The sequence below is a fragment of the Lynx canadensis genome, chromosome F2, assembly GCF_007474595.2.
Source record: "Lynx canadensis isolate LIC74 chromosome F2, mLynCan4.pri.v2, whole genome shotgun sequence".
In the NCBI taxonomy this organism is placed as follows: Eukaryota; Metazoa; Chordata; class Mammalia; order Carnivora; family Felidae; genus Lynx; species Lynx canadensis.
The window spans coordinates 59,554,780-59,576,207 of NC_044320.2; the positions used below are offsets into that span (position 1 = coordinate 59,554,780).

At 43.1% G+C, this 21,428-nt stretch overlaps 1 protein-coding gene across 3 annotated transcripts in view; it reads left to right on the forward strand.

The window, feature by feature from the left end:
- Positions 1-3,577: 3,577 nt before the first annotated feature.
- Positions 3,578-21,428, forward strand: part of JPH1 (junctophilin 1) — an 84,281-nt gene continuing 66,430 nt past the window's right edge. For 2 of the 3 annotated variants that reach the window (XM_030304199.1, XM_030304200.1), the window contains exons 1-2: positions 3,579-4,108; positions 9,721-10,480. In XM_030304199.1, the coding sequence (XP_030160059.1) occupies positions 3,730-4,108; positions 9,721-10,480 (1,139 nt within the window). In that variant the 5' untranslated portion in view covers positions 3,579-3,729. Of the gene's footprint in view, positions 4,109-9,720; positions 10,481-21,428 lie in introns of all 3 variants that reach the window. The other variant, XM_030304201.1, reaches the window with a different exon arrangement.

The following is a 21,428-nucleotide window of genomic DNA, read 5'->3' on the forward strand; positions in this document are numbered from 1 at the left end:
ACAATTAATTCCAATATGTAAATAAAATGGGGTCCCCCAATACATTTTTAAGCACATCTTCATCATAAAGTATTAAATTCTAAACAAAACATCCTCACCAACAGGTTGTCACTAGACATTCACACTCAAAATGGCTTATGTTTTGTTACAATTTTTTTTTTTTTTAGAATAGAAGCCTATAATAGTTGAATTTTGAGCATGGAGAAAAAGAAACTGCAAGAGTGGTTGTTGGCCCCTGGGCTTTGATGGCCTCCCCCATCCCACCTGTCAAACCAACATTCACATTCTCTTCTTACTAATCCCTTCTTAAAGCTAAATTCAACTCCCCCTTATCCAGGGCAAAGGTTCAGAGTGAGAGGGAAAATAAGGACATTACTAACCCCGACTAGTGAACCGCAACATTATTCCACTGCTTACTATATGCAATGCCCTCACTGTCAGCACCTCTTCCTTCTACTTCTCTTTCCCAGTCTTCTCCAACCATTGAACCTGAACACTTACATTAACAAACACATCAGTGTGACTGGGGAAACATTCCATTGTGATGGCAGCAGGTAAGTGGCTTAAATGGTTACTGTGCCAAAGTTGTTCTTTTGAATTTTGAACCAAAAATTCAATACTAATTTCCTCCCATGAAGAGAGCCAATGGCAGACTCAGATTAGGATTATAATTGCTTGAAATGGAATACCACATATCTGGTGGTGGATTATCTCTTTTAATGAAGATTCCTTCCAAAGAAGACATCTATTACGGACAGCAAGAGATAAAGAGACAAATGGCCTTGTCTCTTATCTTCCCCTAATCTCCATATTCTATCCAGATATGTGTGCATCATCATCCTCTGTCCACCCACCACAGATGGAGTAGACATCCGTCACAGAAGCCAGACACTTGCTCAGTGAGAGTTTATTTCAGAAAAATCCATCATTTGCATGAGAGCTCATTAGGAAAAGTTTTTTTTAAAAAGTGTTTCTGGGGGCGCCTGGGTGACTCAGTCGGTTAAGCGTCCGACTTCAGCTCAGGTCACCATCTCGTGGTCCGTGAGTTCGAGCCCCGCGTCGGGCTCTGGGCTGATGGCTCAGAGCCTGGAGCCTGCTTCCGATTCTGTGTCTCCCTCTCTCTCTGCCCCTCCCCCGTTCATGCTCTGTCTCTCTCTGTCTCAAAAATAAATAAACGTTAAAAAAAAATTTTTTTAAAGTGTTTCTGGGGTGCCTGGGTGGCTCAGTTGGTCAAGCGTCCGACTTTGGCTCAGGTCATGATCGCACGGTTCGTGGGTTCAAGCCCCACATTGGGCTCTGTGCTGACAGCTTGGAGACTGGAGCCTGCTTCAGATTCTGTGTCTCCCTCTCTGCCCCTTTCCTACTGTGCGCGCGCACGCTCTCTCTCTCTCCCTCTCAAAAATAAACATTAAAAAAAAATTTTTTTAAAGTGTTTCCACCATGCTTGCAAACAAAAACTTAGTCGTGAGATGTTCATATATGGATTCTAACACAAACGGGTATGTTATTTTTTAAACAATAAAAAGGCAAAAGGACAAGTTACTTCACGAGAAAAAACAGTTTAAAAAGAAGAAAAAGATGTTGACTTGAGTAACTACACTGTTTTTCACATCAAATAGAACCCCACAATAGATGGCAATGTGCGTCTCTATGCTAGATCCTGATCGTGGTGTACCCCATAACAGAGAAATGGAATTATGGCTCAGCTGCAAAGTCCTGGGCCCTTGTTTTCCCAGTGGCCTAAATCAATCCCTAGTCCAGGACAAGATGCTGAGCAAGACGCGTAATTATTCCAGGCCACTAGGGTAAGCACTATTCCGGGCGACTCTGCAGGCGGTGCCGTGGATGAGGGTTTCTAATTCTCTTTGGTGATTTCGTTCTGTGTAAACTGAGATTTTTCTTTCAGTATTTCAGCCAGATAAGCAGGGAAGGCCAGCTCCAATCCTGAGATAGAGCCAATCAAGGTCAATTTCGGTTCCTTTCCTGTGTAGTTTAATCTATTTTTCTCCTGCTCCCTTACCCTGACACCCTGACATCAGATCATTTTTATCTGATTATCAAATACCTACTGAGAGAAACTGTGGCAGCCTCTGGTGCTCCCCCAGTCATCCAAAAACCTCTCAGCCTAGGAATATCATGAATACTCTGCAAAGCAGTGTCCTTGAGAGGCCAACCTAAGACTCCAGGCAATGAACCACAGAGAGGTGTCTCCCATAAATATTTTGAGGGTGAGGTTGAGACCAATGCCTGCTTTCACCAGAGACAATACTAACTTATTCAACTTGCCTTTTACCAAATCTCTAATTCTTGGTTTTGCACTATACCACAACATACTCAGTTATTATCTAACATAGAGGGGGCAAACAAATCTTGTCATTCCCATTAGGCAGATAGTGACACAGAGGTTTGCAAGTTCAAAAGAGTTGCCTAAAGTGAATTCAACAAAGCAGTGTTGTAGCTGGAAAGTAGATCAGCTGACACCTGTCCCCAGTTTTTTAGGTCACAGGCTTTTTGTAAGTTTAGATTAAGCACTGTCTTACTTACCATATTCCTCCTTGAGATCTTCTATTTACTTTGGTAAACTGTGGATACCGGTGGAGAGGTACCAGGTGTACATTCCAGATACTTACACAATATTCAAAGACTGCTCTGTCTGCCTGTTGGGTACATAGCTCCTGACTGAAGAATTTCTAAGGTTGTCAGAAGAACAAATGAGGCATTAGGGGCTCTGATGTGAAAGGAAATAGCTCATACCCCTGGAAAGACAGATGAAAAACATCCTCTTCGTTATTACAAATAAAAAGCCTTTTCAAAGTTCATTTTCAAAGTTCATTGCTCCCCCCGCCCAGTATCTTCATTAAATAAATGCAAACACATGTGCTTAGAAATGGGTAGGTGTAAAAGAACATTCTGCACAATTATATCTAGGCTGCCGGAGATTTATATCACATGCATACATCTATCTAGGAGCTGTTAATTCACGATGACAGCTGAGCATGACAAATGCAACAGTACACAAGTTGGAATGCCGAAAAAATGCAACTACAAACCCCATGCAGACAAACACGCATACAGGAGTTTTCCCTCAACGCACACGTGGTCGCACTTACAGGAGCTTAACCACTTTGATAAACCCCAAACACAAACACAGGAGGCTCCGCCGCCCGCGAGCTGCCCCCACACATGCAGCCGCGCCTTCGTCTACCGGCAGGGATTCTCGCGCGTCCCTGGGTACACTCGCCCCCCACCGGCATCCCACTGCGCGAACACACGCGCGCCAACCGCTCCCCGCGCTCGCTCGCCCGCCCGCCGGGGAAGCGTTGGCTCCCGGGGCTGGGGGCAGGGCCGGGTGGGGCCGGAGCGCCGCGGGGCCGGGCCTCGGCGCCCGGGGAGGGGACGAGGGGCGGGCGCGGGGCGGCGCCCGGCTCACGTGGGCGGGCGGGAGCAGCTGAAGGTCCGCTCCGGAGCCTGGGCTGTCCTCTCGCGCGCGGCGCTGGCCGGGGCGGCGGCGGGGAAGGAGGAGGAGGAGGAGGAAGGCGGCGGTGGCGGCGGCGAAAGAAGAGGGGAGGACGGGGGCGGCGTCGGACTGGAGCCGAGCGGCGGCGCGAGCTGCCCGGGGCGCTGTCGTGAGCTCGCCCGCCGGGCCCCCATCCCCGAGCTACACCCTGCCGTGCCCAGCTCTGCCCGCGTCCGTGCCCCCGCGGGGAGCGCGCCGGGGCTGCCCCCCGAATGACGGGCGGAAGGTTCGACTTCGACGATGGCGGCACCTACTGCGGCGGCTGGGAGGAGGGCAAGGCGCACGGGCATGGCATCTGCACGGGGCCCAAGGGCCAGGGCGAGTACTCGGGCTCCTGGTCGCACGGCTTCGAGGTGGCTGGAGGCTACACCTGGCCCAGCGGCAACACCTACCAGGGCTACTGGGCGCAGGGCAAGCGGCACGGGCTGGGGGTGGAGACGAAGGGCAAGTGGATGTACCGGGGGGAGTGGTCACATGGTTTCAAGGGGCGCTACGGGGTCCGGCAGAGCCTGTGCACCCCCGCTCGCTACGAGGGTACCTGGAGTAACGGGCTGCAGGACGGGTACGGCGTGGAGACCTACGGGGACGGAGGTGAGCAGCGTCGCAGGCGGCTCGGCTGCTCCGTGAGCTGGTGCGGTGGGCTTTGCCCAGGCTGCGGGGAAGCGGGGAGGACGAGAGGCGCACGTGTCCGGAAACCCGCCAAAACACCTGGGAAAGCCTCCCACCCACCTCCCGCGCCAGCGTGGAGACGCGACTAGTGCGCGGGGGTTTGATCTGCCCTGGTTCTTGGAACGGGCTGTGTGTCCACACCCGGGGGAGCAAGGCGTGAATATACCTGGCCGGCGCCAGCGCTGCACTGCCACCAGGAGGGAGCGCCGCCCGGGTGGGTTGGGCTGGAGAGAGGACGCTGTCACTTGAGCCCGTCACATTACGTTCCTGATCCCTCCCTCTCCCGGCCGGGTTTGAAAACGCCACTCCCGTGGAGTTAGAGCGAACGCCCTGGGCTTGTGAGCCTGGCGGTCGGTGCTGACCGCTCCCCGGATTGGTTTCACGTGGAGTCGTATTTCGCTTCTGGTCCTCTCGTAGCCTAAAGATAGAAAACAGAACCCCATAACTAGGATGTAGGGGAATTGTGCCTTATTTGGAGTGCATTTGGAAATATCCTAGCTATGGAAGTGGAGAGGCCACCTGATGCAGGTGGGGCTCAGAGGGTGTGGGTTTTTCTTCCTAGTTTTCATTCGTTCCTTAAAGTAGTGGCTTTCAAGCAAAAGAATGGTTGGTAGTCATTGTTGACCTGGAGAGCTTTGGGCAAATTACTAGGAAAATGTCTCAGAAAGGAACGAGGAAGCCTCCGTTTTAAGAAATATATTAGAAAGCTCTGGTCCTGCAGTTGCTAAGTTAGCCACTTTACTCCAGAGAGTGGCAATATGGAATCACCAAATTGCACTAAGTTGTATGACCTCAACATGCTGGCTATGCACAAAATCACCTTATTTTAATATTTAACAGTATTTGCAAAATGAATTGTGTAGAGGCAGAGTCCTTTTTTTTTTTTTTAATTACAAAAAGTATACATTGCTGAAACAGGTGCAAAACCTGATGAATTTCCTTGTGCAATAAGTGGAGAAGGATGAATGGGTTATACTTTGGCAAAATACATTTTCTGGTAATAAACATAATCATAGTTAATTGAAAAGGGTTATAGGAGGCAGTGTCAGCTTCGTAATTATGCAGCTCAGAGCTGAAGGGTATGAAAAGGATCCAATTAAAAGTTTCTCCAGCCCACTGCAACCTCAGTTAGGCCACTACTTATATAAAAGCTTATACAATTTGTACACTTCAGTTACTCAGAACACTTGGGCTGTATTTCAGATGCAAAACAGTACAATGGTAGAATTCGATAAAACGGACATCTTTCCATCCCACAGTATAAATAAAGGATATGGTTCTCATGGATTAAGGAGGGGGGGAACTGTTTCCATAATACTTTTATAAGGGTTGCATGGGTCTTGAGCTCCACAGTAGTTAATTTGGGCCCTTAAATGTTCTGAATGGGCATATAGTGCCTTGGTTGACAGCCCTATAAATATGCTAGCTTGTGATTGGATTTTATTGGAGGCCCCAGATCTGTAATATAACTAAATTCCATGCTCAAAAGTAGAATGCAAAATTTATTTTTTAAATGTGCGTGTTATTTTACAACCTTTTAAGAAGGACAAGGATAGTTCTCTTCAGTTTGGGAAGGTTAAAAATAAATTCGTCTTTTAAAAGTTACTACTCATTAAACAAAATCTCTTAGTTTAGAATATTCATTACACTTGGCAATAAACTACGTGTATATATATATATATATAATATGTAGCAATAAAATACATGTGTGTATGTGTATATATATATGTGTGTGTGTGTGTGTATATATATATATATATAATATGCAGCATAGCAAAGGTCCTCTATGTGTTTTAGAAGCTCAGTTAAGTGACTGGGATGACTTTATGGATAATCTGCCTTCTGGTTTAAAACTAACTTAAAAATTTTTTAAACCCTTAAAACTTGGCATCACCATAGGACTGTGGTTTTCCTTTTCTATTAAAAGAAATCAAATATGCTACCAATTAGGAAGGGAAAAAAACCCTTAAAAATCACTTTCAGGGTCTCCTCTGTGCAAGTTGATTTTCTGCTTTCTTTCATATGTCACTCCATTTAATTAGAAGGTCCTTAATCATGAAGTGGTGCTCTAAGTAGAGGTATATTGCAATAACTTATTTTATACAAAAGTTTTGGCCAAAATAGGAAATATCACCTTCCCTATTCTTACTTAAGAATTAGCTTATTTTTGTCTCTGCACCACCACATGCCCATCCCTGTGCACCTTCTGTCAAACTTAGGGAAAATCTGATTCCATGTATTTTGTGATGACATTAAACTAGAAGTTTCATGTGGGAAGTACCACTTATTTCATCAGTAATTTGTGTGAAGTGTTGCTGGCATAGAACTTGCCTGAAAATTAATTAAAAATAAATTAGTACCATAGTAATGAAATCACATCTAGGTGCCCAGAATTTTTTGCATAACTTCTGATCTGCACCTCATTTTTTTCCACCAGTCATAAAACTATTGAAAATATCTAGGAAGATGCATTGCTTTATCAACTGTATATGCTTGCATATGCCCATTCATAGCACGTAGATGTAAGTTTGGCATAGCACAGTATACATTTTACTGGAACTGGATGCCTTCCACTACAAGGCTGTAGTTAAAATGGCTATATCTAGAAAACCAGCTCCCAGATGAAAAATCATAGAATGTAATTTAAAAACCCATCAAAATACTTTTTACACTTGTGAAATATGCATCTTTATGTGAGGAATGGAGAGGAACTAATTAGAACTTTATTTGGACAGCGGGGAGAAGTTGGTACCCACCTGCTTCATAAAAATAGAAGCCCTTTTTTCCTAAGTTCATTGACTAACCCTATTTTAAATTTCAAATGAACTACTAACAGTTTGACTGTAAATTGGTTTTTAGCAATTCTATGGAGGAAGTCTTCCATATACTGTGATTTAACAAAATAGGATGGGAATGTGGCCAATGCTCTTGCCCACCCCCCACTTCCCTGTTTGACAGTTAAGCATAGAGATAAACTTTCTAATTACTGCTGTTGCCTCAAACTGCTTGGATTTTCAAGCAGTACTTATTTGGAAATTCTGAATGCTTGTCTTACTTTTGGAGATACCAGTTCAAGGAAGCTACTTATTAATTCTCCCTCACTGTTAAACATTTACTAAGATGATATGGTTGCATTTTAAAAGTATAAAACTTAATTGATCTCAAATAGCACCTTTGGAAACTATTTTTGCAAAATTAACTTGTCATGATGTAGAAAGGTAGGAGATGATTATAGGATCCCTTGTTTATCTAAACAAAATATTTTTTAAAAAGGTTGTTTTAGTACATGTAAGTCAAGTTGTAGAACTTTTATCCTGGAACTTGTATTTTATCTATATAGACAAAGGAAAAGTCAAAGTTCAAATTTCCTAATAATTTAATTCCCTTCCCTGTTAAGGTGGTGTATTTGGAAATGGCTAATATTCAGTAGAAACCTTCTTAACCTGAATTGTCTAAATGACTATCTTATCCTTTTGGATTTACTCCTTTTGAGAAAGCTATGGCCCACCTACCTTCTTAGAAGTTCATAAAGGTCAGGTTCAAACTTTTACATTTGCCTAGAATAGGACATTCACAGTACCAGGCATCCTAGAATTTCATTGTTGCCCTGCTGTTAGGTCTGTTTATAGGACATAAATATATCAGAATAAACAAAAAGAGAAGGTAGTCTTGAAATGAGTCAAAACTTTTGATTTTGGATCCATTACAGTTTTAACTTCTAAATGCAATGAAATAATCAGTACGTATTAACACAATGGTACAAAACCACTAGCATCATTGCTCAGTATTTAAAAAGTAAATGTATGCCACACAGTGGAAATCTGTGTGTAGCAATATAAAATGAAAGGCGACTGCAAGGTGGATCTATATAATCAGAAACTGAGAGAGGTCAAGACATTTGATTACCTCAAATAATTATATCGCTGTAATTTATTTTCTATGATATTGTGAGTTACTATGAATCATACAGAAATACATCTTAAAATTTCTAGATAACTTATGGGGGATACTGTAATTTAAAATGTGCCTTTAAGTAAAGGAAATGGCCTTGATCTTGAAAAGAAAATTCTAAACTCCTAAATTTAATTTTTTCCCTATGTTCCCTAATATTTTTTAAAGTTTACTTATATTTATTTTGAGAGAGAGAGAGAGAGAGCAGGTAAGGGGGCGAGAGAGAGAATCCTAAGCAGGCTCCATACCACCAGGGCAGAGCCCAACTCGGGGCCCAAACTCCCAAACCATGAAGTCATGACCTGAGCTAAAAATCAAGAGTCCTGCAGCTGACTGAGCCACCCATAAGTTCCCTAATTTTAGTATTCAGTTAAAAGCATGTGATTATTTTAAAAGCAGCACTATGTTATTTTGCTAACTTGTTTAATAGAAAAGTCTACTGAGCACAAATGCTTTAGATTAGAGATTATCCTATTCCTAAAAAGGCATAATATTCATTGAAGTGATCTGGTCTCAACAGAGTTTTGAGGGACACTGTCAAACACCCCTTTGCTCTGAGATGAATTCCAGACTGTTAAAGAATGGAAGTTTTACTTTGGCCTTAGTCCAGTTTTTCTAGGGGTAAATAGCATATTCTTTTGAGCCATCATAGCTGTTTACTATAAAGTCATCAACACCTGCAGATCACAAGACACATAAGCCGTGAGACTGGAAATTTTGCCCTCGCTTAGGAGGGAACTCCTGCTCTCTGAGTGCTTCTAGTCCATGATGTGGCTCATGTAGTGGCAGTGACTAGGGAAACCCATGAAGAGAATGACGGGGAGAAGGCAGAAATCTGGCAACGAGTACAGGGCAAATCTTTGACCATTTCACCTGGAAGTACAAAATGTTAAACTGCCCATTTTTTCATGTCCCACAATATTCAGGATCTGTATCATATTTGTCAAATCACTCTTGGCTTCAAAAATTTCTCCCAAATCTAATCCTAAATATTAACGTTTTCCCTGCCCTAAAAAAAAGATGGTGAACATGAAAGAAAGAAAATGTAAAGTAAAATAATGTGTCTGATGACCCATGTCCCGATCATTAACAATTTTAAGTCTTTTAGCTTGTTGGAATGTTATTGTGACAGACCTAGAGCTTTTAGAGCTTTTCAGCTGAATGAGTAAAATTAAAATTCAGGAAGAGAACTCATTTCATCTTTTGTGACACTGCCTTCGTATGAGGGATTTTGATCAGGGGAGAAAAGTTGTTTTCTAATGATCACTCTTTTTGTATTAGAAAGTGGTGGTTTCATCTGAAACATTCGTATAAATTTTTAAATGAAAAGGAAAATTACCAAACTTGGAAAATGCTAAACAATTACATTGAAACCATTGACACAAGATTACAGGGCGGGAACCCACAAGTGGATGAAACGTAAGGTGTAACTTAGAGTTGACTTGGATACGTGTAGGATTTGACCATGAGCCTGCCTGCTCTGAGCACCGGGCTCTCCTGGGACGCACCCAGGTGCTGGCAGGCGAGATCGCACCCCTTCCGCCCCCGACTCACACTGTGCTTTCTTGCCGTCTCTCTCGAAGGTACTTACCAGGGCCAATGGGCCGGCGGCATGCGGCATGGCTACGGCGTGCGCCAGAGCGTGCCCTACGGCATGGCCACCGTGATCCGCTCGCCGCTGCGCACGTCCATGGCCTCGCTGCGCAGCGAGCAGAGCAATGGCAGCGTGCTCCACGACGCCGCGGCCGCTGCCGACAGCCCCGCCGGCACCCGCGGCGGCTTCGTGCTCAACTTCCACGCCGACGCGGAGCTCGCGGGCAAGAAGAAGGGCGGCCTCTTCCGAAGGGGCTCCCTTCTCGGAAGCATGAAACTTCGCAAGTCCGAATCCAAGTCTTCCATCTCCAGCAAACGCAGCTCGGTCCGCAGCGACGCGGCCATGAGCAGAATTAGTTCCAGCGATGCCAACTCCACGATCAGCTTCGGCGACGTAGATTGTGATTTTTGCCCGGTGGAAGACCACGTCGACGCCACCACCACGGAAACCTACATGGGCGAGTGGAAGAACGACAAGCGAAATGGTTTTGGCATTAGCGAGCGCTCCAACGGCATGAAGTATGAAGGAGAGTGGGCAAATAACAAGAGGCATGGATATGGCTGCACCGTGTTTCCCGACGGCTCCAAAGAAGAGGGGAAATACAAAAATAATATTCTGGTCCGTGGAATAAGGAAGCAGCTTATACCAATAAGAAATACAAAAACTAGGGAGAAGGTGGACCGAGCAATTGAAGGCGCGCAAAGGGCAGCTGCCATGGCGAGAACCAAAGTGGAAATAGCAAATTCAAGGTATGTAAATGCAGGGCGGGTGGTTGTGCATGGTCGTTCGAAACAGTGGGATATCAAATATTTTGGTTGTCATTCTGTTGGTAACATCACCATATTTGCTTCTGTAACTGCCAGAATCAAAGTTAGAAAATGATTAATTCCAATGGAATGAGAGTCAGAAATGTACCTGCACTGTTCTGAACCTGGCCGTCATCGCAAAATGTGGAAGCACATTGAGATCCCCTTGCTGTCACAAACTACTTCCCTAATACTTAACGTCGGGTCACTCAGACTGTGCACATTTTCAGGAATCGAGAAAGTTACTTTCAGGGGTGTGTTGTTTTAATACTACCACAGAGAATGATTTTTTTCTTTTTTTCTTTCTTTTTCTTTTTTCTTTCTTTCTTTTTTTTTTTTTTTTTTGAGAAAGCCACCAAGATCTAGATATGGCAGAAATGGAAAGTTACAAGACCAAATCTCCTATGCATTGTTTAAAACAACAGAGCTCAACTGTATGGGAATGGCATAGGGACTAAGGCTGATACAAATTGTCACATTCTATGCTGGAATGATTAGATCACCGGTGTATTAAAAGGAAAGGGGTGGGGGGAACCTGCCATGGACAGATGGGACTGTCAGTGTGCCAAAGTTGGAAGAAAGTAGAGCAGTAGAGAAGGGATGGAGTGAGTAGGAGATCGCGATGAATTATAGATTGAGAAGTGGGGTGTATGTGGGCACAGAAGGACTATGTGCTTGAAGTTTTGCCATGAATAGCTGGATTTGGGGTCCATAGAGAGGGATGGAGAAATCTATTGGGAATAGAATTGTCATATTGTAGACAAAAAAAGAAAAAAAAGATGGTTATAAATGGAAAATATGATTTTTAGGCTTATTTACATGGCCACCGAATGGCCACAGTATCATGTGACTTGAGGCGTACATTTAGCATAGAATATTAAAAACCCTTTTCTTGCTTCAGTAATATTTTCCTGTAGAAGTAAATGTCCTTTGGAAGCCACAGAATATTAGCGTGTCTTCAGATTTTTATTCTTAGCATTGTATTAAGCTTCTCTTTTCTTTGGTTGAACCATACAAAATTTCTGATATTTGAACTTCTTGATGTTCAAAAAATGGCACTTGCACAAGGTTCAACCTTATACTTTCAGACTTTTGAAGTTTCTTTAAAAAATAAAAACTTTATGGTCACTGTTTACTTCTGAGTATCTGAAACATTACTTGGAAAATGAAGAGGTCATGTTTTTTGTGTTATATTGAGATAGGTGTCAAAAGTTTTCAGGGTTTCCATCTTTATCCCAAACTCCTCCTATTTTAAAGTTAATATTGCTTATTGTTGATTAGCATAAACTTTCGGGAAGGGCCTCTCCGCGTTTCTCTGTTGAGCATTATTTTATTTTAGACCATAGTTTCCCTAATAGCCAAGCGTTGAATTACTTGCTTTTCGGTTTGCTTATAGATGGGATACTTGGCACCTCTAATCTTACTGGCTTCCTGGCCCTCAGCTAACTTTTGAGCTAGTGCTATACCTTTGATTATGCCCTGGCCTCTAATTTTAAATGCACTCCTGGATTTTTCCATTTGCTTTCACCTTACAACTTAGTGATCCTAGTAGAAGCAGTTTGATCTCTGCAGATGCAAAGTAAAACTGTGCAGGACACTCTAGCAAATAATTTTCTTAAGCTTGTTTTAATTAATTGACTTTTATGATTAGTTTAAATGGGAGGAATCTACATAATGAAAGGGAAAGGCTTGTAATGCAAGGATCTCTGATTATACTAGTATCATAAACTCCTACCCAAGTGCTAGCCACATCCTCTCTGTTGAAAATCTTTTGGGGGTAGTGGTAATATAGTTTGAGATTACTGTGTTGTATAGTTTTTAATCAAATATACTTTTGGCCAGTTAAGTACTTCCTAAAAATTTCACCTAGCTATCTTTTCAATGCTCAATTCATTATAGTAAGTGAAATAAGCCAGTCACAGGACAGATATTGCATGATTCCACTTAAGTGAGGTGTCTCAAATGGTCAGACTCCTAGAAACAGAGACTAAAATTGTGGTTGTCAATGGCTGAAGGGAGGAGGAAATGGGAAGCTGCTGTTGAACAGGTATAAAGTTTCAGTTAAGCAAGACGATTGTGCATGCAGTTAACAATACTGTATTGTGCACATAAAAATTTGTTAAAAGGGTAGATATCATGTTAACTCTTCTAACTACAGTAAAAAATATATGTATACTATTTGGATGATGCAATAGAGAAAACAAAATTCTCAAGTAACCTTTTATGTCTTCCTTACTTTCATTGTGTTACTCCTCTTTCCAGATTCCTTGTTTTAATGATACTTCAGATATAGAGTTTTGCCACTTGTTTTTGTAGAAAATAGCTGATGGATTGACATTCCCCTTCAGTAGCTCTGAGTTTAAAGTTCTACATTCTTTTAAAAGCTTTTTTGTTTTTTTTTTAAACAAAGAGAGGGACACCTGGCTGACTTCATTGGTTGAGCCTCAGACTCTTGATTTTGGCCCAGGATCATGGGATTGAGCCCCACGCTGGGCTCCATGCTTAGGCCTGCTTGGGATTCTCAATCTCTCCTTCTGTATCTCCCCTGCCCCAGCATGAAAGCATGCTCTCATTAAATGAGTGAATGAATAAATAATAGAAAAAAAAAAAAAGCTTCCATTAAGGTTTTGGAGATTGGGGGGGGGGGGGGGGGGAACTTCTTGCTATATTGTCATAAACCATGGCTCTTTATAATGTCTCAGTATCTGCTCAGCACTTCCTGGACCCTCCAGTAGTTACTGTTAGTGTTTTGGTTTTACAAAATAGCAAAAGTTTAACAACATAAGGTGACATTCTCCCCCTCATCCTGCCCCAGTAATGGCAGAATAACAACTAGAAATAACTACCTCCTGGCAGCTGCTGCTCTCAAAATCACTTGTTCGCCATTAGCAACAGAGGGAGATGATAACTTTAATAGTTACTGACCATCTTAGTTTGCCACCCAGGTAGTGCTAATCATTATTCTGTTGCTGTTATTTCATAGGCTGTGGAAAATTTTTGTTACTTAAGTCTCAGGGAGTTGGATCCATTTGTGTACCATCACCTTATATTATCCTGAAGCAAAGCTTCAAGTTGGCTTTGAGAGAAAATAATTATATCCTCCTCAGGGAGATCGGGGGACATGGAACCAACCAACTTCAGCCCAGAAACTCAAGAAGGTCTGTGGACCTTTCTTTTGCTTCGTTGAATAGGGAGTAGTGGTGTATCTCCATAGGAAATGCACAGGAGGCGTATTTCAGAAGACTTATTGTGGGCCCCTGTTTAATTCTTACAGATAAGAAAACGTGGGGAATCATGTTACCAGTAGATAGTAAAAATAATGCAGCAGATAAAGAATCAGTAGATACTGATCCTTTACTAGCAGGTTAGCACTTAAAAAGTGACAGCTCTGGGGCGTCTGGGTGGCTCAGTTGGCTGAGCATCTGACTGCAACTCTGGTCATGATTTCACAGTTTGTGAGTTCGAGCCCTGCATTGAGCTCACTGCTGTCAGCGTGCAGAACCTGCTTTGGAACCTCTGTCCCCCTCTCTCTCTGCCCCTCCTCTGCTCACACTGTCTCTCTCAAAAATAAACATTTTTTAAAAGAAAGAGTGAGAACTCTAAGGGGTACTATTAATTTGCTGACTCCTGTAACTTTTCCTCAGGTTTCTGTTCTGATCTAAAAAGTACCAAAAGTATAAGATTTTTTTTTTTTTTTTTTTTTTTTATTTTTAAAAAATTTTTTTTTCAACGTTTATTTATTTTTGGGACAGAGAGAGAGACAGAGCATGAACGGGCGAGGGGCAGAGAGAGAGGGAGACACAGAATCGGAAACAGGCTCCAGGCTCTGAGCCATCAGCCCAGAGCCTGACGCGGGGCTCGAACTCACGGAACACGAGATCGTGACCTGGCTGAAGTCGGACGCTTAACCGACTGCGCCACCCAGGCGCCCCCAAAAGTATAAGATTTAACAAAATGTTTTCTTCCCTTTTTGTCTTGGTCCTGTGGGTAAAAATCACCTGCTAGAATTGAGAAACTGTCTCACCCTTGTTTTTAAAGAAAGGTTCCAGATGTAGGGGAGCAGCTCTGAATATCTCAAGCCCCTCACATTCAGAGGCCGAGACCAGCGCTGTGCCCAAGATCACCCTTCCATACCTGTTGTTTCAATGACAGTTCTCATTTGGGCATTTTTACCCCATTTAACTCTTGTCTTCAGTAATTTCTTAAGACATGTTCCGAGTACTGTTTCTTGAGAAAAATATTTTAAGGAGTTTTAAAGTGAGGCATTTGGCTGAGATAGCATATGAGTGGCCCTCAGAGAACCACTCTTCTTTGGAAAAAGATCGTTTAGAAAAGGATGTAGACAAAAGAAGAGATTTGTAGACTCTGAGCCCCAGAGGACATGGTTATCATGCTAAAGGATGGAAGAGAGCTGGCTTAAAGCAGTTGAGAACCTGGGGCACCTGGGGGGCCCAGTCAGTTGAGTTTTGAACTTTGGTCCAGCTCATGATCTTATGGTTTGTGAGTTCAAGCCCCACATCGGGCTCACTGCTGTCAGCACAGAGCCCACTTCGGATCCTCTGTCCCCCCCTCTCTTTGCCCCTCCCCCATTTCCACTCTCTCTCAAAAATAAATAAACATTTGAAAAAAATTTAAAGCAATTGAGAACCTTAGGCATTTGTTTGTACTGCCTTCATTGAAGCACACAGATTCAAAGAAAGGAAACAAGGTGGAAGTGTAGAGTGGACTGGAATAGTTACCCTGTTCTCTGACTCTGTGGCCAGACCGCCTGAAGCTGGGACGGTGCTCACTCTCCTGGGCAGGCTTCCAGGACTACCGTGACGTGTCAGTGACTGCTGCTCCCAGCCTCTCCTGAACTTCAGGGGGTAACAGCAGGGCCAGTAATGTCAGGAGGGAGCCCTGTGCTGTCCCTGGCCCAGCACTCTCCCTGCCAGGCTTGTCACAGATGCAGTTGTACAGGGGACAGAAGCACCAGGTCGAATGTGGAGGCCTGAAGCCCAAGGAACTGGTGCACAGGTGTGCCTGCTGCACCTGTTTTCACAACTAGAGTTTGGATTCCATGTTGCCAGGTTTGGACTTGAATATGAAAAATGACATCATTTTTTTCAAAACTCCTACATAAAAGACATATTTTCCATACTTTTTTTTAATGTTTGTTTATTTTTGAGAGAGGGATAGGGAAAGAATGAGGGGGGGAGAGGCAGAGAGAGGGAGATGCAGAATCTGAAGCAGGCTCCAGGCTCTGAGCTGTCAGAACAGAGCCTGACACGAGGCTTGAACCCATGAACCTGCAAGATCATGGCATGAGCCAAACTTGGATGCTTAACCCAGGCACCCCATGCTTTTTCATTTAAAAAGGTATTTTAAGGGGCGCCTGGGTAGCTCAGTCGGTTAAGCGTCCGACTTCAGCTCAGGTCATGATCTCACAGTCCGTGAGTTTGAGCCCTGCGTCGGGCCCTGTGCTGACACCTCAGAGCCTGGAGCCCGTTTCAGATTCTGTGTCTCCCTCTCTCTGCCCCTCCCCCACTCATGCTCTGTCTCTCTCACTGTCAAAAATGAATAAATGTTTAAAAAAATTTTTTTTAAATAAAAAGGTACTTTATGATTTCTTACCACTCTTCCTGTTTCTTCCATGGCTTGAATGATTCAGCCACGACAGCTTTCCTGAAGTTCTAAAGGACATCTTTGCTCATCCCTTCCCTCTTCCTGGTGCCCTGGCCCCAGCCAGCTGCTCAGGGCTGCTCTGTCTTCAGGTCTAGGCATCAAGTCTCCTCTTCATGGAGGGTTTACCCAACCCCATACCCTCCCACTCTACTGCCACCCCCTTCCACCTAAATGCCCATTTGTCTGAGCTCTCGTCTAGTTCAGTATGTTTGTTTCACATCTCTTTCTCCAACTAGATCAGAAAGCCAGGCCCTGAAAGCAGCTTTGCTCACTTTGGTACACCCAAGGAGCTAGTTTAGATCAGGGCACTTTGGTAAGGGCTCCGGTAAATATTTGATGAATGAGTGAATTAAATTCTCACTACTTAGGCTATAAACACTGCCAGTGCTTCTAATTCTGTTTTCTTGGGCATTTATAAACCAGCTTTAAAGGAAGGAAACATAGCTCTCATAATTCATCATGCTATAATCTGACTGTAGTGAAGGAAGTACAGAAAATGCAAAAGTGCATGTTTCAGGTACCTTTTTCCTTAACTATGTCAACAGCATTAAAAAATCATAACAAAGGCAAGGCTGGGAAATAAGAACTTGAGGTTAAGCCAAACTCTTATCTCCATTCTTCATAGGTGTGAGCTGGTCCAGTGATACATGTGAGTGCTTCCCGTAAACAGATATGGAAACTCCAGGAAGTCAGCTTATACTCACTATAAAAATATTAGCTCATCCCTACCTGGTTGACATCACCAAAATATGGGATAAATCAGAGCAGAGCCGAAGAGCTTACTGTTTTTTAAAACCTGTTCGCCAATGCTCACTTGTCTTTTTTTCCTTTTGAAAGTTTTTCTTGTTTTACCTCTTTCTTTTTCCTGGTCATTTTTCTTAAGCTCAAAAAATAGCGTTCAATGGAACAGTTCCTCACAAGATTACTTGACTTGATTCACTTCACTTATTAGTAATTAAAACCCAGAGTCAACCATGAGTCAGTGCACATTATGGATCCAAATTAAACTTCTCCCAGTTTTAGAAAAAAAAAAGCTGAGTCTCTTCCAAGTTATTGTGAAGAGCCAGGAATTTGAAATTCTTAAATTCAGTTGGAGAAAAGGATTCTTGTTCTCTTTTGCAAATCAAAATTCTACTTTATATTCTATCTTTATTTCTTTTCTGTAATGTTAGTAGTCCTATCATATCTTTAAAAACCATTGTAGATTGTCAGACCATTGTAGATGATCTTCTACTGGGGCTCTGGTTAATGTTCAGTTTTTAACATAAATGATTTTTTTTTTTCAGGAAGGTTGAATTTTTCTGTAATGCCTTGTAAGCCATTTTAATGAAGAGGCTGTTAAGTAGGTAAAGTGATTTTGGAGGAAATCACCTAAAATATGGGAATTCACTACTGAGGAGAGCATTAATTATTTATTTGCCTTATTTAGGCCTCCTGTACTCTTCCATATCAACCTCTGCTACCCGTCACCCCTTTCCCTGTTATCACCAGCTCTTCTACAAGCAGATTCCAGAGGCTTCGTTAATACACTCAGGCTGGGGTGCAAAAAAGTTATTGTAAATGGGAATTGATAGTTGCCTCTTTCTTCACAGGAGAGTTGTTTTAACAGTTGAATGAGAGAGTGGGTATCATAGGGCTTTATAAACTGTAAACAACCACATATAGTTTACGTTTTGTGAGATGTGTCGCCATTTAGTGGGTCATTACACATAACAGGGGAACCTACTGTGTTATGGGAACCTTGTGAAAATTTAGTGGGTCATTACACATAACAGGGGAACCTACTGTGTTATGGGAATCTTGTTTCTGAATATCTTTCTTGAAAAAACTCTTCCACCTGCCCTCTCGAGTCCAGCCCCATTCAGAAACTGAGGCCTGGAGGTGGCCGGGTGTTCTAATGATTTAACAAGTAGGTTCAAGCAATACAAATGTCACGAAAATTAGTCTTATGCCGTAATAATGAGAGGGTCACACAGTTATCCAGACTTCCGGGCCATTAGAAACATACTTTTTTAAACCTGGGGATCATAGAGGCATGGCTTTCCACTTTGATTAAACAGAGAACATAAGGAGGAGATGCTGTGTGTGGTATGCATGGGATACGAGGTAGCGTTCAGTCCTGCGGAGATCAACTTGGTGAAAACTGGAGCAAAAAGGCAACGTTCTAAGGGGAGGGTAAGCCAGGTTTTTGGGACACATGTCACCCTTGTTTTAACTATAGAAATCAGAGTTGGCTTAGACGGTACAAACCGCAGCAGGTTCGATCTCCTTTATCTCTGAAACGTGACATTTTCCTGATGCCGTAAATACGAAGAGTTAAAGCAGCAATGACTTTCTCACATACATGATGAAAGCCACAAGTGTGATAGCATCCATGTTCCATCCCATGTGCTCCTGGAGACAGAGCCTCTGTCTGCGGGCGAGTGGCAGAGCTCTGCGTGCACGCTGACAGAGCCAGGAGACTCCTCTGAGCGGCAGCTGCCCGACAGCCAGAGGACCCCGCTCACAACTTTCCATCATGGATTAAGCTGACTCCGCCAATCTCACTTTACTCAAGACACCAAACTGGCCGCTTGCAAGACTAGTGCCTTGCAAATCTTTGAGATGCTTTTCTTATTATAGATGAAATATGAACATTGTGTTTAGGAACAGGATCCAACAAATGCCAAAGGTATTTATGTAACTCATTCAGCTTTAGTACAACGGCCCCTTGAGAATAAAACTAAATAAGCCTTTAATAATTTTGCCCTTCTATTTTAGTCGGTGTTTCACATTTATTTGTATAATATGCTTCAATTCAAAATAAGCTTCTTTATCAGAAATTTAATTAAGATGTAAGGAATCAAGATTGCCTCCAAAAGAGTGCAACTCTTTGAAGTCAGATCTTCTTAGGAATTCCCTGTGTGCCGAAAGAAACTTATTCAAGTCAAGTAAAATACATTAATTCATTTTCTAACATTTTAAAAATAATTGTGCCAGAGATTAACAAATAACTTAGATTTTTGTCAGTTTTCTTTTGAATAAGGTTAAAATTTTGCTGAGTTTTACTACATAAAGTCCATCAAATTTTGATCTCAGTTGGCTTGGTCCAGAGATCCCTGTTTAATTTTTTACATTGGTGTAAGAGCTTTTTGAATTAGTATTTCAGGATTTCCTACACTCACTTCCATCCATTAAGGGAAAGGTTTGATATTCATGTGGGGACCCTACTAAGTCAAAACATGTTAAGGAAAAATCCCATAGAAGCTGGACTTTCAGGTTAAGGAGTAGGAATGGAGGAGTGTCTGGTGACGGAGCCATACCCACCCACTGCCGGCCCTTGTCCCTCATTCCCACCCCTCCTGTTCACCCTAGCAATTTGAGAATGAGTTGAGCTGTGACTGATAGATACCTTGCAAAGATGAAAATGCCCTGGAAGGGTCATTAGCTAACACGTTAGTTAACACCCTGGTCTGAACTTGCAGAAAAGACTCTAAGTTACCAGCCCATTTTATAAGGTTTGGTTTTTTATCTCAGGGAAATAATGATTTTAATCACTCTTATAATATTAATCGGTGACATACTGTGTAAATGTAATACTATGATTAGGATCCAGCTCTTCCCATCATAGAGCCTGGTTAGGACAGATACAATTGCAATTACCCAGGCACCTGGGTGGCTCAGTCCGTTATGCAGCCAACTCTTGATTTCTGCTCAGGTTGTGATCTCACACTTATGAGATCATTTGCTCACGCATGCACATGTGTTTTCTCTCTCTCAAAAAATAAAAATGCAGTTACCTCTCAGGTGATTGGCACCTGGCTACGAGCTTAGATAGCACATAGGAGGAGCTTAGTCATAGCCTGGGGCCGGAGGCATGATTGTGCAGGTGGTATCCAGCTTGTATCCAGCTGGTACAAAGGATAATGGCCCACATGTATTTGGGGTATTGTAAAATGTTTGGTATGGCTGGAAAAAAGACTACTTAGGTGTGGGGGGTGTTGAGAGATGAAGTGGAGATGAGATGAGGGGCTCACTGACCTATAAAGGGGGAGTTTGGACATTATCCCAAAGTCCGAGGAGAGCTACTGATAGTTTTAGGCAGAATTACATGATCAAATTTAGAAAGATCACTCTGGATGCAGGTGATATAGGGACTGGGAAGAGTAAGGGGCAATACAATTGGAGGCCGATTAAGTGGTAATGTGCTAACTAGCAATCTAGGTAAGAGCCAGCCCATGGGCTGAGCTAAGCAGTGACAACGGGGATAGAAAGAAGAAAATGTATGGTGACAGCATCCCGGGCAGACTCCATAGGACTTGATGGTTGGTTGAATAAATGTGGCAAACCTAGGAGAGGCAGAGTCAGAGTGACCCCTGAGTTTCAGGATTGGCCAACTGGATGGATGCTAGTACTGTTTATTCAGACAGGGACCGGAGAGGAAAGTATGGGTTTAGAGAGGAAAATTGGTTTGGATTTTGACTTCTTGAATTGGGAGATGCTGGCCCCAAAGACAAAAGGGAACATAGCCTGGAATTCAGATTTGTACCATACATAGAGAGCTCAGACCCAACCCTGAGGAACAAAGACATTTATGAGGCACATTGCAAAAGAGGAATTCCACGTCCAGGATACTGGAGGCAGCTCTTTTAAAGAAGCACAAATAAAGCACTTCTCATGTTAAGGACTAGGAGGAATCTGTTGCCTTAAGACCATGCAATTCAGGTATCAGAATATCTATTCTTGAATTTGTGAAATTATGCTTTCTAAGATTTGTGCTCAAAGGACCTACCCAGTGAGCAAGATCTGTTGGCCTGTTTCTTTCTTGGCAACATCCTGGAACAAAATATCACCCTCACAGATTATTGTGCTGAAGAAACATCCTTTGGCAAACATTTATTTAGTGCCAGCTCTGTCCAAATACGATACTAGGCCCTAGGAATACAAAGATGAATAAGAAACAAAACTTGCCGTTGAGAGCAAATACCCTGGGGCGGTGTGTGTTGGGGGTGGGGGGTGTCATAGCACTTCCGTGTGTCAGGTTGGGAGCTGTGAGCCGGATGGGGGCTGTGAGGTGGAAGCACCCACTGGGAAGCACCTGACCCTCTTGGGTGAGCTTGTCACCAACACTCCCCTGTGCTGTTTGCACAAGCAGCTCTCTGCCTGGAACGCCCTCACACCCACGCCCCTTTGCCTAACCTCTCTTAGTCCTTTGTGATCACACTCAAGGTCCATACGGGACTGAATT